This window comes from Pectinophora gossypiella, chromosome 1 (genome assembly GCF_024362695.1).
Source record: "Pectinophora gossypiella chromosome 1, ilPecGoss1.1, whole genome shotgun sequence".
In the NCBI taxonomy this organism is placed as follows: Eukaryota; Metazoa; Arthropoda; class Insecta; order Lepidoptera; family Gelechiidae; genus Pectinophora; species Pectinophora gossypiella.
The window spans coordinates 10115888-10132860 of NC_065404.1; the positions used below are offsets into that span (position 1 = coordinate 10115888).

Here is a 16973-nt window from a genome sequence, read left to right on the forward strand (position 1 = left end):
GTCACTCTGGGAGGTCACTTAATATTGTTTTAGGATATATAATACAGACACCATAACCTAAGTATATTTTAATGTCACTTCGGTAAATAGTGGCTGTGTAGTTCTTCTATTCATTTATAGTTACTACAAAAACACTTGCAGAAAAAGTTGTTTATGGCTGGCTGCACACCTAAAATTGTTTGCTAATGTTATATTGTAAGAAAGAGAAACAAAATACAAAATGTGATGGTAGGGTCCTACTCTGTGGCGAAGATGGTGTCAAAATATGCACAAATTATGCAGTTGGTTGCAGTCATTCGTTCTGTGAATATTGGTGTGTGAACTGTGGATAGATATGGCACAACAGTGACTAATTTTCTGATTTATAATTTTTATTACGTTACATTACTCAGTTCCACTAAATATTTCCCAAAACGGTGGTAGATTTAAAACATTCTGGTGTTTGATATGCCTGTGAGTTTAGTTTCGTATATATCGAAGTAATTAGTGCTTTGTGATGATTCAATACCTATTTCATGTTTTTTTCTTTCAGTGAGATAAGGAGCAGTGATAATGATAGTCTGAAAACATCTTACACGGCAGAATATTCTATGTACGGTAATAATTCTACTTTCTGTATTGTCTATCCGAAACATAATAGTTATAACAAAGTGGAACTGTTGATTATAAGGCCATGTTACATTTCATAGTTTCTTCGTTTTTTGGGATACATAATCTTTACTATATTAGAAAAACCATCTCGTAGATAAGATAATTATATAGGAACTTTACAAACATTTCGTTTTTTCTGCTCAATATAGTAACAATACTTTATTATGCAGAAGCTTGTGCCTTTTGTAGAAGAAATAATAATTAAGCATAACGAGGAAAATATTGATTTCAATTTATATTATCATTTATAGGTGTTGGCTGCAATAGTGATGATGTGGAACATCTAATACACTTTAGCATGTACTGATTTATCTCCTGGTCACTATGACTGAAACCATCCCTACTCTTACTGCTCCAATTTCTTTGTCAACATATCATCAGCTCAGTCTATCAGGTATGCATTAAATAATGTCTCTTTCATCAAAGATAATCGATGGATATGAATGTACTCATGTGTAGTTATTTCATTATATAAAATATGGTGTTGTTAAATTATATATTGTTTAAAACTATAATACTAATATAATATTTGCAGTTGAGTCTGCAAGTATAAGAAACTCTGGACTCTTCAAACCAAACCCATACCTGCAGCTTGTGATAGATGATAAGATTTCAAGAAGAACTGAAGTGATCAAAAACACACTACATCCAAAATGGAAAGAGGATTTCACTGTGTTGGTCACTCCATTATCACAACTGTTGTTCCGGCTGGCAGACCACCATAGTTTCAGAAAAGATAATGTGATTGGGGAGAAAAAGCTTAATCTACTAAAAATTCTGCTGTACTTTAATGGAAAATGTGAAAATGTGGAACTGACTATAGGTAATAATTATGATACTTCATTTTTTACATAATTTGGAGTAAAAGCAAAAAAAAAAGTAATAGAATCAAAAAGTTTTTGTGTGGCATTATTTATGTGTTAAAATAATGTAACTATCATTTGTTAAAAATACTAATATAGGGAATTATTTTTGTAGATTTGATGAAAGCAGCATCACAAGAAAACAATTCCAATCAAAATGCAGAAGTTAAAGCAGCAGAACTGGTGATTCTCCTCAATGGCTTGAGAATTGATCCGTCAGTATTGAGCCAATCACATGAAGTACTTGGTGAAGCATCAAATTCCCGCAGTCCACTTACAGAAGGTGTTAGAGCCAGAATCAGAATGCACAACAATCCTGAAACAATTCGATCTATGATACGTACACAAAATTTACGGGTGAGTTACAACTTTTATATTGTCCATGAAATAAGAAAAAAATTTCACCACAAAGATAGTAAAGTGTACTAGTAACTGAATGTTGTGTATTGTTGTATATGTTGTGTATTGTTGTATATGTTGAGGCTTGTTGTTTATATTTACATAGCTAAGTAATGAACAACCCGTGTGAGCGACAGTTTGCATTACACAGTGAATAATTTGATGCTGTCACAAGTAGACATAACATATAAAACTGACTACTTTATGTGTGAATAATTCCCATGTGCGTCTATTAGTTGTATTTTGGGAATTATTTTCACTTTAAGAATTAACACACGGGTTGTTCATTACTTAGCTATGTAAATATAAACAACAAGCCTCAAAAGGACGCACATATGGGATCACATACAGTAGCACCTTAATGAAGGCAGCCTTCTAATGAGGGGGCCTGTCCTGCACGTTAATAAAACCAAACCATCAAACTGCTTATGGTCAGTTGACCTATCGCATGTTTGGGCACAAACATGAAAAAAAAAATATACACATCCTGCCTAAACATAAATAATTATTAAAACCATATAGCAAATTCACATTTTGGCTTCCTGTATTTTTTTTATTTGTTTGATTTGTCTGTTTTTATTTTAAATAGTTCTGAATAAAAGAATTATTAAGAAAGAAATAGCGGCAAAATAATGATTTCTAAAGTACTGCTGAACATAGTTGGGTGTGTTTCTGGTACCCATATGCCCTCTACCAAAGTTTTCGTTTTGAATGTAAATTTTCGGGTCATCCTCTATAATAAAAATATTACTTGATAATAAAATAAGTAAATAATAACTTAAAATAAAAAATAGTTTCTGACACCAAATTTACTACAAAGAACTATGTTTGCATTTGTACAAAATGTTATGGTTATGCTCGTCCACAAGATTTGCCGACTTTTTCACTCGCCTTGCAGTATATCAATGATTATTTACAAATATCTAAAAATGCAGCTTAGCAGAGAGATGTAAACGGAAGAAGAGAGATAACCACTTGTCCTAACGATGCCCTAGTAAGTCTGTGTACTTATGTTAGTGTACCAACTGTACAGATTATATAATATATGTTTTTTTTACTATTAGCCTCCTCCTGGCCCTCCACCTATGAGTAATGGGGCGGTACACTGCATCGCGGGCGGCAGTACGAGTGTGGCCCCTCCTGCCGTCGCGGATACCAGCGCAGGGCCTTCGCATCAAGATCAAGCGTCTCACGTACCTGAACCGAGCACTACTCACCAGGCTGCTGCCTCCACTAGTGGTGAAGACCCGTTGCCGCCTGGCTGGGAAATGAGATACGATGTTTATGGACGACGGTACTTTTTTAGTTTAAAACATTACACATACTTGACTCTGTCATTTATTATTAAATAGATAGGATAGCTTTGCAGTATAAATACCTGGCTGGATCATTCTCATTGAATAGTTGAAGATATTTTGACTGGAAGGTGATGAAAACCGTAGTCTGTGACGTTAAAAGTAAGATTTCCAATGCGACTAAAGGTGCTATACTGTACTGGGCTGACTTTTCTATGTTTGTAAATTCCGAAAACACCGACGCTGTTGGTATCATCATCGGATACCTATGCCGTACTAGTTTCAAGGGTAAACTTACGAACTGCACTTCCACTCTCGGAATAGTTTTACTAAGGTAGCAAATGGTTCCAACGTAGGTACTATGTGGACCACAACACGCGCTCGACTTCGTGGGAGCGGCCGCAGCCGCTGCCGCCAGGCTGGGAGGTGCGGCGCGACGCGCGCGGCCGCGTGTACTACGTGGACCACAACACGCGCACCACCACGTGGCAGCGCCCCGACACGGAGCGTCTGGCGCGCTTCCAGCACTGGCGCGGCGAGCGCCGCCACGTGGTCGCCCAGGGCAACCAGCGGTTCCTCTATCCCCAGCCGCAGCCGCCGCACCAGCCTGATGCCGTCGAACACGAACATCCTTCTAGTAAGTATTTTATCTATTCATCAGCCCAATGAGAAGATAAGTGAAGATGTGGCCTAAAGTGGAACACAATTACCTCAAGAAAAGTTCAGCTCATTATTATTGCTAGTATCTAACCACCTAACGCGGGGTGGCTAGGTAATTCACATTAGATTAGACATACATTTGCTCACATCTGTAATGTCTAATGGAGTCGTCAAAGGAGCCTCACATCGTCAGAAGATTAGTATTTGTGTCTAGATTTTGATGTAGTAAAGTGTTTAGTAATTACTGATCTGTGATACCTTGGTTAACAGCCCATTTAGTAGGACGGGACTTATCTATTATAGGTTCATACCAGTTACTAAAAGACAATTTGTTTGCTTATTATAGGTAGAATTGAATGTTTCATGAGCCTCTTCGTTCTCACCACCTCTTCACCCTGTTGCTAGCTTCCAACAGCATAGTTGCTAAGGGATTTGGATGGTTAATCAACTGTTCCTTATGCCTTTTGTTGTACCTTTCAATTTCATCTGTGATTGTTGGCATGTCTAGGTATTGATGTGCTTCTGAGTTACGAATAAACCAGGGCCCCGCGCATATAGTCTTCAAGATATTGTTCTGAACCCTTTGTATATTGGATTTGCTGGCGGTAAACTCTAAACCTCTAAACGTGAAGAATATAAAGTTATCATTCTTGAAGCAATCGTCTTATCGAAAACTTATTATTTTCGCTGAAAGATAACAATCGATAAAGACTGTAATGTATGTACGCACCTACATCTCTTAGATACATAATTATAGCTACGAGTATGACGTATCAATCTTGCTTGCGTATCTAGTTACTATGAATGAAGTTGCTTTGTTTACAGAGAACAATATTTATACGTCTTGTATAATATACTTATATGTAAAGCAATCTATGCGTTTTCCCTATGCATTGGTTAGAAACTTAAAACTAGAATTTGGGCATGGAATAAAGAATAGAACGGTAACCCCTGCCCGGCACCAATTGGTATCGAACGCGAGATAGATTTACTTCTCCCCGGTGAGGCCTACTTTAGTCTAGAAACGACCGTAATGAGCGCACATTTAAGTGGTAAGGTGGCAAACGGTTAGAATGAGATTTTTGAATGAAGGGTCCGGGGTTTTGGATTTGGGTTGTCTTGTCAACATAAAAACAAAACCAGTGGTAGTACTTGTCTAGGTTTAGGCCTGTCGTACTCGACTCGTCTGGACTGTCCAAAACTGATGCTGTCAGAGATTTGCTAGTTTAGTACACACCGCAATTTGGTAACACCAACAGGCGCCGCGGGTAGCACGGTAGCAGTGGTTGGCGGCACATCGGGCGCGGGGAGCGCGACCGGCGTTAACGTGGCTAACGTGGCGAGCGTGGCGGGCGTGGCGAGCGTGGCCAGCGCGGCGGGCGTAGCGGGCGTGGCGGCCGCGCCCGCGCCCGCCGCGCCCGCCGAGGACGCGCTGGGCGCGCTGCCGGCCGGCTGGGAGCGCCGCGTGCAGCCCGACGGTCGCGTCTACTACGTCAATCACAAGAACCGCACTACACAGTGGGAGGACCCTCGCACGCAGGTCCGTTTGTCATTTCAACTTTATGCTTAAAACTGTTTATGTCCGATTCCCTTCTATAAGTATACATTATAGGCTATAATTATGTTTTATGACTACCAGAAATGCAGCGCAATGAATAGACGGTGTGCATTATAAAAAGTTTCTTACGATCAGGGTCAAGAGGTGAGTGCGCTGGAGGAGGCGCTGCCGCCGGGCTGGGAGATCAGGTTCACGGAGGACGGCACGCGCTACTTCGTGGACCACAACACGCGCACCACCACGTTCCAGGACCCGCGGCCCGGCGCGCCCAAGGGGCCGCAGGGCGCCTACGGCGTGCCGCGCGCCTACGAGAGATCTTTCCGATGGAAACTTAGTCAATTCAGATACCTCTGTCAGAGCAATGCCCTGCCGAGTCACATCAAAATCACGCTATCCAGACAGACGCTTTTCGAAGATTCCTATCATCAGGTCAGTACTAATTGTTTTGTTTCTGTTACATTCTGTTTACATAACATGTTTTTGAGTCATAAGCTAACGATGTTGATAAAATATAAATTCCAAATTGGCTATCGCTTATCTGGGAAAAGTGTGATTAATTTTAATATGTATGAATTCCAGATAATGAGGCTACCTGCATATGAGCTACGTAGGAGATTGTACATAATATTCCGCGGGGAAGAAGGTCTGGATTACGGCGGCGTCAGTCGAGAATGGTTCTTCTTACTATCACATGAAGTTCTTAACCCTATGTACTGCCTTTTCGAGTACGCGAACAAAAATAACTACAGCCTACAGATAAATCCTGCGAGTTATGTGAACCCAGATCACCTACTGTATTTTAAATTTATAGGAAGATTTATTGCAATGGCCTTATATCATGGCAGATTCATTTACTCAGGATTCACTATGCCTTTTTATAAGCGAATGTTGAACAAGAAACTAACGATGAAGGATATTGAATCCATAGATCCTGAGTTTTACAACTCGTTGGTGTGGATTAGAGACAATAATATTGATGAATGCGGGTTAGAGATGTGGCATAGTGTAGATTTTGAGGTATTGGGTCAAGTCATACACCACGAGCTGAAGCCCGGAGGCGACAAGGAGCGAGTCACGGAGGTATGTTCATTCACAATGTTGTTACATCAGAAGAGTGTGTAGTCACTGTGACTCGTATCTCAAGTAGAAATAACATATAAATATTATTTTTTAAACAGGAAAATAAAGAACATTACCTGCAGCTGGTGACGCAGTGGCGGATGTCCCGCGGGATCGAAGAACAAACATCTGCCTTCCTCGATGGATTCAACGAGGTAAATTCTAATGAATCATTCATAAATAGCGAATGACAAATAGTATTTATGCTAAGTCAAGGAAACAGAGAATATGAACTTTGAGTTTTATTCTCAACATCTTAGAGTCCACTTACCGCTGTTTTTATTTTCTACTTGTGATTGACCTTTCTTTCTGCAATGGACCTCACCATAAATTAGAGCAGTTAATACCTTTTTATATCCGAAGAATGATCTTTTAGTAGTGGTGACTTCTCATCACATCAAAGGCGCAATATCAAAACACCATGTTCATTGGTATTGAAACTGTTTTTGGTTCTATATTGTATGTTTGAATAGTGGACTGAATTAATTGAATTGGATTACAACCAATCTATTAAGCGATATACTGAACCGCAATGTTGTAATATACAGGGTATTAGTGATAACGTAACGAATACTAAGGGGGATGATTCAGACTATAATTGTGAGTTAATATCAAGTGGAATTTTCCGTCGCAAAATTCATGTTTTTTTTTTAATTATTTTATTTCTATACTTTGCGGTGGAAAATTCTACTTGATGTTAACTCAGAATAATGGCCTGAATAATCCCTCTCAAAATTCGTTACGTACGATGTCACTAACACCTCGTGCAAGTACACACAGATAGCCATACAAGTAGGTATGGGTGTTAGTGACACCGTAACGAATACTGAGGGGGATGATTCAGACCGTGATTCTGAGTTGATATCAAGAATTTCCTGTCCATGAAAATTTTTGTGTTTTTCTAATTATTTTCAGTTCCATACTTTTGCGATGGCAAATTCCATTTGATATTAACTCAGAATCATGGCCTGAATCATCCCTCAAACTTTTCGTTACGATGTCTGTATGTATGTTTATTTCTTACAGTTACTTTATCTATAGTGAAAGACTTTAAGGAACAAGGAAAGTAGAATTAGGGTTTAGAGCCTATCCACTCACAGTTGGGTAAAATCGTACTGTGTTCATAATAAACACTAAATATGACGACGTTCACGAAGGTGGTTCCCCTGGAGTGGCTGAAGTACTTTGACGAGCGCGAGCTGGAGCTGATGCTGTGCGGCATGCAGGAGGTGGACGTGGACGACTGGCAGCGCAACACCATCTACCGGCACTACACGCGCACCAGCAAGCAGGTCGCCTGGTTCTGGCAGGTACGGAGAGTATTCTTGACACATTCCCCTCAGTATTCGGTACTTTGTAACTAACACCCTGTACCTCCGTTTCCCTGTACATATACTGTAATGCTCCCATAAATAATTTCTAATAGTTGCTAGTATTATAATCAAAATAATACTTTCCTAGATATTTGAGACGGCTTTCATCTATTTGGAGCTGTATTATAGTTGTTAAAATAAGGTCTAGTAAACATCTAAAGTTGTTCTCTTCGTAAATTGCGATATATTATTATTGGTTTCGGTAAATTGCGAGGCGGACCTCGCAATCTTATTTATTACCTTTTCTGACATATAAATCCACAAGTCCGTGTGTTATATTGGTCTTTTGTCACACTAAAAGTATATTTTATTGCCCTTATTATAGTTTGTTCGACAAATGGATAATGAGAAACGAGCAAGATTACTTCAATTCGTGACCGGCACTTGCCGAGTCCCAGTTGGCGGCTTTGCAGAACTCATGGGATCAAACGGACCACAACGATTCTGCATAGAAAAGGTATATTACACGTTAATATATTATTAGGTTAAATAGATCCTATGGTTGGCTATGTAAAGGGGAGTGGAAACGATTGGGGGAGGCCTTTGCCCTAACCTAAATGTTACCACCAACTATTGGTAATGTATTGGTGCCTATTCGAGCACACACAAACATTACCTAATTTTAGTTTGACAGCTCTTATATTAGTGCTCTCCTCATAGTATAAGAAAACTTCTTCTTATACTATGCTCTCCTTTTCTTTTTTTTTCTTAGGTTTTGGCTTCTCGCGGCTTGCGCATTTGCCACAAACAAAGTTATAGTAGGGGAGCCCAGAGGGCTCAATGCGTTTTTACTCGAGCACTTTGAAGACCTATTGGATCGCAAAGATTATATGCTAAAGAAAAAAAAAGTTTATGTGATGTATACCTGTTTAGTGGTGGGGGAAGCGTGTATAAATTTTCAAAAATGTAAAAAAAACAGTTACAAAAAAAACTTCAAGCGCGTCAGTGTTCAATAACGTGAACGGTCTACGAACTCCTGTTTACAGAAAAATATTAGTCTGACGAATCGCTGGTGACACGTAGCTGTACTACCACGTAGAAATTAAGGAAAAAATGTTTTTTCTCGGATTCGTCAGAAACTCATAAGAGAGGTTAAATTCACTATAAAAAGTATACTATTATAAAGACTGACGATATGGACGTGACCAAAAGTTTATATAGATATTTGCAAATGCAAAAAAAAAATCGTGACATCGAAATACTCGGGCGCGTCAGAATATTATACAGGTGGTTCAGCTCGACATTCTAGAGGGTGTGAATACTTAATCTGATGATTTTGTGAAGGAATTTTTTTAATCTGACAATTCAAAATACTGAATAAAATTGGTCCTAACACCGCTCCCTGCGGCAGACCGCTGAGGACTTTTCTGAGAACAGAGTATGATTCAATCCACTTCAAGAGATTGCCTCTGATTCCAAAGTGCTCTAATTTAGCAATCAATCGTTTGAGGAACTCGATCAAAAGCTTTTTCATAGTCCAAGTGAATAATATCTGTAGGTATTCGTGCCTTCCAATTTCTTGTCCATGTATCCAAGCAACAGAGTAAGTTGGTAACTGTTGACCTCCTTGGCACAAAACTATGTTGCTCCTTGAAGATGACATTCTCTCGGGTCAAAAACATCCTATATATCCTATAATATGTAGGTATCTTTGCACGGATTTATTAAAATCGAACATTCCGTTCAAAAGATATTACGAATTTAAGTTTTAAGAGTTCATACGACACTACGACAGAAAATAACTTGGGCATAAGTAGGCATACATTATATTTAAATGGTCTTTGTTGGACATCCTTACCTTTAATACAAATATATGCGATAAAAAATATTTTCCCTTGAAATGGGAATTTTTCGGGTTTTTTCCCTCGGAATTGGGAAATTTCCCAAAACGCGGGAATTTTCCGGGTAAAAACCCAACACTACGGCAGACAATAGTGTGGGGCAGTGCGAGAGAGTAAGACGTGGAGAAAGAGTGAGAAGGGAAGAGAGGCATCGAGCGGGAAATACATAATTCTTAATAATTGTACATACTACACTCTTTTAATAATTTTACATTCTTAGGCTTATGAAAATCGGCAGATTATGGTATTTCTATCAATTTTAGACTATTTCCTTTAAAATGAAAAAAAAATAAAAATTTGCGCTTGAGTATTTCAAGGTAACGGTTTTTTTTTGCAGCTTAGTGATTCCGTCAAATTTTTAAGTCACGCTCAAACCGTCAGATTATGAAAGGGGTATTGTTTTCTGTATGTAATTAACTTATTTTGTTTAAATCTGATGTGCTCAAGTTTTTTAGAGCATCGATTTTTTTTACTAATCTGATCGACTGCCCTAGCCTTGCGTCACTATATTGAGGGACCATACTTGGTAAAAGTACTTAACATAGCACAAAGATTCTCTTCTAATACTAAACTGCTGAGCTCGAGTCACATACGAAATCTCCGCTTGGGCTCCCCTACTATTAGGGAAACGGATTAGTAGGAAAAACAAGGAACGGAATTTGGAAAATGATCAGAAAGGTGATGGATAAAATAAAGATGTCGGGAAATATGCTCTCCTTTACTTAAAATAGGTACAGAAATAGAGCTAGTTTTAGTGTTGCCAATGTTAAAATTCGGTGGTTGCACGAATTGACACCATTGTGTATCAGAAATTTGGCTGATAAAAAAATATCCTGTATAAATTAATAGTATGAAATTTGTTTGTGCAGGTCGGTAAAGACACGTGGCTGCCTCGTTCACATACCTGTTTCAACAGATTGGATCTACCACCTTACAAGAGTTATGAACAATTATGTGAAAAATTAAACTTCGCCATTGAAGAAACAGAGGGTTTTGGACAAGAATGAGAAAAATATATACTATTATTAGTTTTAAAATGTAAATTATTATTAAACCGCATTAATTTAATTGCACCATCTCGATATGATGAATTATTCACCAATAGAATTGGTGCTGTTATAAAAAGACCAACCAAATACATGTATGAATATTTTGTTTAAACATTATTAATTATGTAGATATCATTAGTGTATTATGTCAGTTGTATAAGAATTATTTTGTTTGAGCTACATATATTTAACAAAGTTTGACGGTTTTACATTACGCCGCACGCATTGCAATGTATACTTAGAAAACTTTCCATGAAGAGAGATCGACAGATGATTCGCTATGCATTTTAATAACTAGTTGCCTTGCGTAATGTGAGGGCCGTCGTCGTGAGACAGTTAAATAAAATTATGAAACTGTAACTTACTTTTTGTTCTTTGAAACTTCCTTACCCAAATCCTACCAGTAATTAAATCATGGTAAGAATATAAGACCGTGTCTCCATTAGGCTCACAATTAGCGACTGACTGTCCGCTGACTCACTCGAGAGCGTATGCGGCGAACTGTAGCGTATAAGCCACCCATTGCGAGCATCGTTCACTGCGACTCGGCCGCTCACTGAATGCTCACCAAGAGAAACTCTGCAAACTGCGTACTCCATTTAAAATATATAGGGACGCGGACAAGAGGCAAACAGACGGCACATAACTGTGAGCCTAAGTCGCCCCATACACCTACAATAATATTGTACAATCCTTTAATTGTGCAATAATATTGAATAACCCCTTGAATCCAAACGTTCAATAAATTCTCTCAATAAAATTGACAAACCAGTCTGAAAAATATTTTCGTGCGAGCAACATGTCTGACGACGAAGCTTTGGCGGCAGCCGCGCTGGTAATATTGTTGTATAGAAAAAAAAACGTATATGGTTTAAAGAACATTTGTGCATGCAGATATATTGTGCATGCAGATATATTGTGCATGCAGATGTATTGTGCATGCAGATGTATTGTGCATGCAGATGTATTGTGCATGCAGATGTATTGTGCATGCAGATGTATTGTGCATGCAGATGTATTGTGCATGCAGATGTATTGTGCATGCAGATGTATTGTGCATGCAGATGTATTGTGCATGCAGATGTATTGTGCATGCAGATGTATTGTGCATGCAGATGTATTGTGCATGCAGATGTATTGTGCATGCAGATGTATTGTGCATGCAGATGTATTGTGCATGCAGATGTATTGTGCATGCAGATGTATTGTGCATGCAGATGTATTGTGCATGCAGATGTATTGTGCATGCAGATGTATTGTGCATGCAGATGTATTGTGCATGCAGATGTATTGTGCATGCAGATGTATTGTGCATGCAGATGTATTGTGCATGCAGATGTATTGTGCATGCAGATGTATTGTGCATGCAGATGTATTGTGCATGCAGATGTATTGTGCATGCAGATGTATTGTGCATGCAGATGTATTGTGCATGCAGATGTATTGTGCATGCAGATGTATTGTGCATGCAGATGTATTGTGCATGCAGATGTATTGTGCATGCAGATGTATTGTGCATGCAGATGTATTGTGCATGCAGATGTATTGTGCATGCAGATGTATTGTGCATGCAGATGTATTGTGCATGCAGATGTATTGTGCATGCAGATGTATTGTGCATGCAGATGTATTGTGCATGCAGATGTATTGTGCATGCAGATGTATTGTGCATGCAGATGTATTGTGCATGCAGATGTATTGTGCATGCAGATGTATTGTGCATGCAGATGTATTGTGCATGCAGATATATTGTGCATGCAGATATATTGTGCAATGTTATTGTAGGTGTATGGGGCGCCTAATGGGGACACGGCCCAAGAGTGTTTATTGATCATTGCTCCACCCGTGCATAAAACAATTGAATCCTAAGAAGAAGTTGAATACATTAGTGATGTCACGGGAAAGAAAAACCTCCCATGACTTGCCTGGTAGTGCCAAGTAGTAGTGCCTAGGGAAACAAAGGGTGGCTTCGATCATATTATCATAATTATGTTAATGGTATATCTTTTTATATTCTGAAATGAAACATTTTTTTTATCATGAATGTTATTTATTGGTAAAGCATACATATACGAATTAATGTCTTTGAATAAATAACATAATACAACTATAACCTAATACTAATAACATGTGAAATATTGAGAAGAAATAATTTAAAATGTATGTTGTTAAAACAAGTAGGCTTTTAGGTATATTTAATTAAAAAAAATGGCAATTGCAGATCTTATTTTAAGCGAGTTTCGAAGTAGCGTAATCGCGAGCAATTTTCTTAGCTTCTTGTAAACATTTTAGATTACTTCCAGAAGCTTGTGCGGATTCAGCTTTTCCACCTCCTTTTCCTTTCATAACAGGCACAACAGCCTGTACCCATTCAGAAGCCAGAAGGCCTTTATCCACTGCACTTTTAGGTACAGCAGCTAGACAATATATTTTATTAGTTTCATCATCAACAGAAAAAAACATAGCTGCTGCATTAGGGCATAGTTGTTTCACTTGCTTTAAAGCACCATCCAGAGCTTTTGTATTGCCATATGCTTTTAATTCAGCAATGATTATGTTCGAATTTCTTTCCTCAAGGCACAATTCTTTCGCTTTCTCAATAACTTGATTTATAGTTTCAGCCCTAGTAGCTCTCTCCTTATCATCAAGCTGCTTTTTAAGATTTTTAAGTGTAGTTCTTAGTTCGTCTTTTTTCCAATAAGATATTTGAGCATGAGAGATATCATTTGTAAGATCCACAATTTTCTTAACTACATCCTTTTGATTTATCTTGTCGCCTTGTTCTTTGATAAAATTAGTGAGGTTATTAACTTCATTTTCAAGAACATTCAACTTATTTACAGCTTTTATTGCCTCAGGGCCAGTTAAGGCTACAATTCTTCGAATACCTTTTGCAATGCCTTCTTCACTAACAATGACATATTCACCAATGTGTCCTGTTTGGTGTAAATGAGATCCACCACAAAATTCCACAGAAGTCTCAAAACCATTAGGACCATCAGGATTTTTCTCAAGTTCTTCAACTGGTATGCCGACAGACACCACACGGACTGGATCTGGATAGTGCTCATCAAACATGGCTCTTAGTCCATTTATCTTTTTGGCGTCACTTAATTTAGTGTACCTAGCATAAACAGTTTTATTGTCATTGATAATCTTTTTAATTTGATCCTCTGTGTCCTTTATTTGCTTTGTAGTCATGGGGCCTTTATTTGTAAAGTCAAACCTTAGACGATCTGGCATTACAAGAGATCCGCGCTGATCTGAGTCATTTCCAAGTACTTTTCGTAATACATTGTTAAGTACATGGGTACCTGTGTGATTATTCATCACAAGTCTTCTTCTTTCAGTATCAATGTGCAATGATAAAGTATCACCAATTTTAAGTGTGCCCTCAACAACAATACCAGTATGAAGCACATATCCACCTTTAACTTGTACATTTTTAACAGTAAATTCAACACTTTCGTCATTAGTTTTCAACATATAACCTTCATCAAATATCTGGCCACCTTGCTCAGCATAGAAGTTAGAGCGGTCTAATATAATCCCACATTCTTCTCCTGTCTTTACTTCATTTACAAATTGTTTGTTCTGCCTTAAAGCAAGAATTGTAGCAGTAACTGGAGCAAAGTTGTAAACTGTATCTTTATCAGTTGATGTAGCTACATAGTTATATTTAGGAGAATCATCGGTAACTGGTACTTTAGTCTCTTGCAGATGGCTGATGGCATGGATGTCTAATGCCAATACATCTTCCTGTCCCGCTGCTTTTCCTTGGGAAGCTAACAAGGATTCTGCCTTAGCCTTTTCATAAGTAACCATATCAATGGTCAAACCCTTTTCTTCACACATTAATTGTGTGAGATCAATTGGGAAACCATAAGTATCATAAAGGCGCCATGCAACGTCGCCTGGCACTACTTTGGAATTATTAAGCTTCTCTATTGTCCTGTTAAGCAAATTTCGTCCTCGTGTTAATGTCTTTAAAAATTGAATTTCTTCTTCATTAATGGTCTGAATAATAGAATCTGGGTCTTTTTTAATTTCTGGAAATACATCTCCTAAAATTTCAACAACAGTGTGTACCAAGGATGCAAAGAAGCCTGGTTTAGCATTTAGTTTTTCAGAAGCATATCTTACAGCTCTTCTTAAGATTCTGCGGAGTACATATCCTCGGCCTGTATTATCTGGGCAGCCACCATCTGATAATGCAATGGTCAAAGTTCTTGCATGATCAGCCAGAACTCGATATGCCATATCAATACCATCACTGTCCTCGGCCCCTACTTTTCCAGAGTAAGGCCGCACACCAGTACCATTTTCAATAGCTTTAAACAAAGGCATAAATAAATCTGTATCATAATTTGCTCTTTTATTTTGAATGACTGAAACTAGTCTTTCCAGGCCCAGCCCACAATCAATGTGCTTTTTGGGTAATAATTTCAAGGAACCATCACTTTCTCTGTTGAATTGTATGAACACCAAATTCCAAATTTCCAATACATCAGGATCATCCATGTTCACAAGATGTGCTGCTTCCCTTCCTCCAATTCTATCAAAATGTAATTCAGAGCATGGCCCACAAGGACCTGTCTCTCCCATTTCCCAGAAATTATCTTTCATGCTTCCAGGCAAGACATGAGACTCTGGTACTCCTAAATTCAACCAAATGTTCTTGCATTCCAAGTCTGGTTCCAGCCCAGATGCAGAATCTCCACCAAAATAAGTGACATATAATCTATCAGCTGGTAGTTTGAACACCTCTGTCAAAAGTTCCCAAGCCCAAGCACATATCTCTTTTTTGAAATAATCACCAAAGGACCAGTTTCCCATCATTTCAAAGAAGGTGTGATGGTATACATCCTTTCCAACATCATCCAAGTCATTATGCTTACCACCAGCTCTAATACATTTCTGTGTGTTGACCACCCTCACATATTGAGCCATGTCTGAATTTGGATCAACAGACCCTAAAAAGATTGGTTTAAATTGATTCATGCCAGCATTGGCAAAGAGTAATGTTGGATCATCCAGAGGTATAGTTGATGAGGAATGGACATATTTATGACCTTTATTGATAAAGAAATCAATAAAAGCCTTGCGGATTTGGCTTCCAGACATAGAAGTATCCATTCTTAGAAGAATCTGTAACAATCAATGATGTTCCATGATATTCTTATTGCATCATGTTAAGTACCTACCTACCTAGTAACTTCCTCATTTTAAGTTGTAACACAACAGATTAAATAAAACTATTTTGATTAAAACTACAAAAACAACGAATGCAAAAAAATATAATGAACGTATGCAAATAATTAATTCAAGTACTACCTACCAACAATTTAGGTACCATATGGAAAGGTGAACTGGATAAGTGTGTAATATAATAACTATATTTTTTCTTGTTTTCGAGTACGTACTTACGTAAGGAACGTTTATTTGCAATTACTGGACGTGTTTTTATCATTTCTTAGTTTGCTATCTAACAACTACATAATGAAAAGAAATTTATCAGTGAAAGGATAGAAATGTAGTGTCAATAAAAATACTGAGTACAAACCTTTTTTCCCTTCGTTGGTATCAAATATTAAATAACTGAGAAAATAACTTCTGCCAGTACGTATTACAATACAATACTATGCTTATCAAAGGAAATATTTGGAAATGTGAAACAGCGCACGTGTACAACCGGCCGCAACTATATTCCACGTCTGACTCTGAATATCTGATTCACTTTCATGATAGTTTTTTTTTTTTTTTTTTTGGTTTGGTTTTCCCCGAAGGGTAAGGCAAAGGGAACTATGCCCATACAGCCATGTCTGACGTATTTTTTTTTCTTGATGATTAATGAAATGATGAAAGGTGATGATGATGAAACCTAAGCCCCCACCCTCGGAGTAGACTCCTACTCCGAACCCCAAACGAATTAACTCAAAAGTCCGCATAAACTTTTGAGTTATGAAGCGGCTTCCTGACACGAAGCGAAAATAGGCAGATACACTTTGTTTATTGAATACTCCAATATAATAACACTCGCGAATGTCTTCCGACTAACTTAATGCGATCATTAACCACAAAACACCACTTCGTATTAATTATTTAGATTATTCAATGAAGAAAGCAACTGTCCCGTTCCCGCCTCCCGCCAAAAAACTCCTTTCA

General features: G+C 38.1%; 2 protein-coding genes across 3 annotated transcripts; one reads left to right on the plus strand and one right to left on the minus strand.

Annotated features, from left to right (window-relative positions):
- Positions 1–279: 279 nt before the first annotated feature.
- Positions 280–11168, plus strand: LOC126366330 (E3 ubiquitin-protein ligase Su(dx)). Of its 2 annotated transcripts, none has more exons than XM_050009456.1 (14): positions 280–453; positions 533–597; positions 903–1045; positions 1187–1474; positions 1630–1871; positions 2978–3207; positions 3565–3845; positions 5128–5408; positions 5562–5855; positions 6006–6506; positions 6605–6700; positions 7703–7855; positions 8244–8375; positions 10629–11168. In XM_050009456.1, the coding sequence occupies exons 3-14, from the start codon at positions 976–978 to the stop codon at positions 10764–10766; spliced, it is 2706 nt and encodes a 901-aa protein (XP_049865413.1). In that variant the 5' UTR covers positions 280–453; positions 533–597; positions 903–975; the 3' UTR covers positions 10767–11168. The 2 variants fall into 2 exon arrangements, with proteins under 2 accessions (XP_049865413.1, XP_049865404.1); XM_050009447.1 differs by having other exon boundaries at positions 533–592.
- Positions 11169–12967: 1799 nt separating this feature from the next.
- Positions 12968–16537, minus strand: LOC126366322 (alanine--tRNA ligase, cytoplasmic). The gene is made up of 2 exons (XM_050009435.1): positions 16372–16537; positions 12968–15956 (listed from the first exon to the last, which is right to left on the minus strand). Exon 2 carries the CDS (start codon positions 15942–15944, stop codon positions 13038–13040), a length of 2907 nt encoding a protein of 968 aa, XP_049865392.1. The 5' UTR covers positions 15945–15956; positions 16372–16537; the 3' UTR covers positions 12968–13037.
- Between the last annotated feature and the right edge of the window lie 436 nt (positions 16538–16973).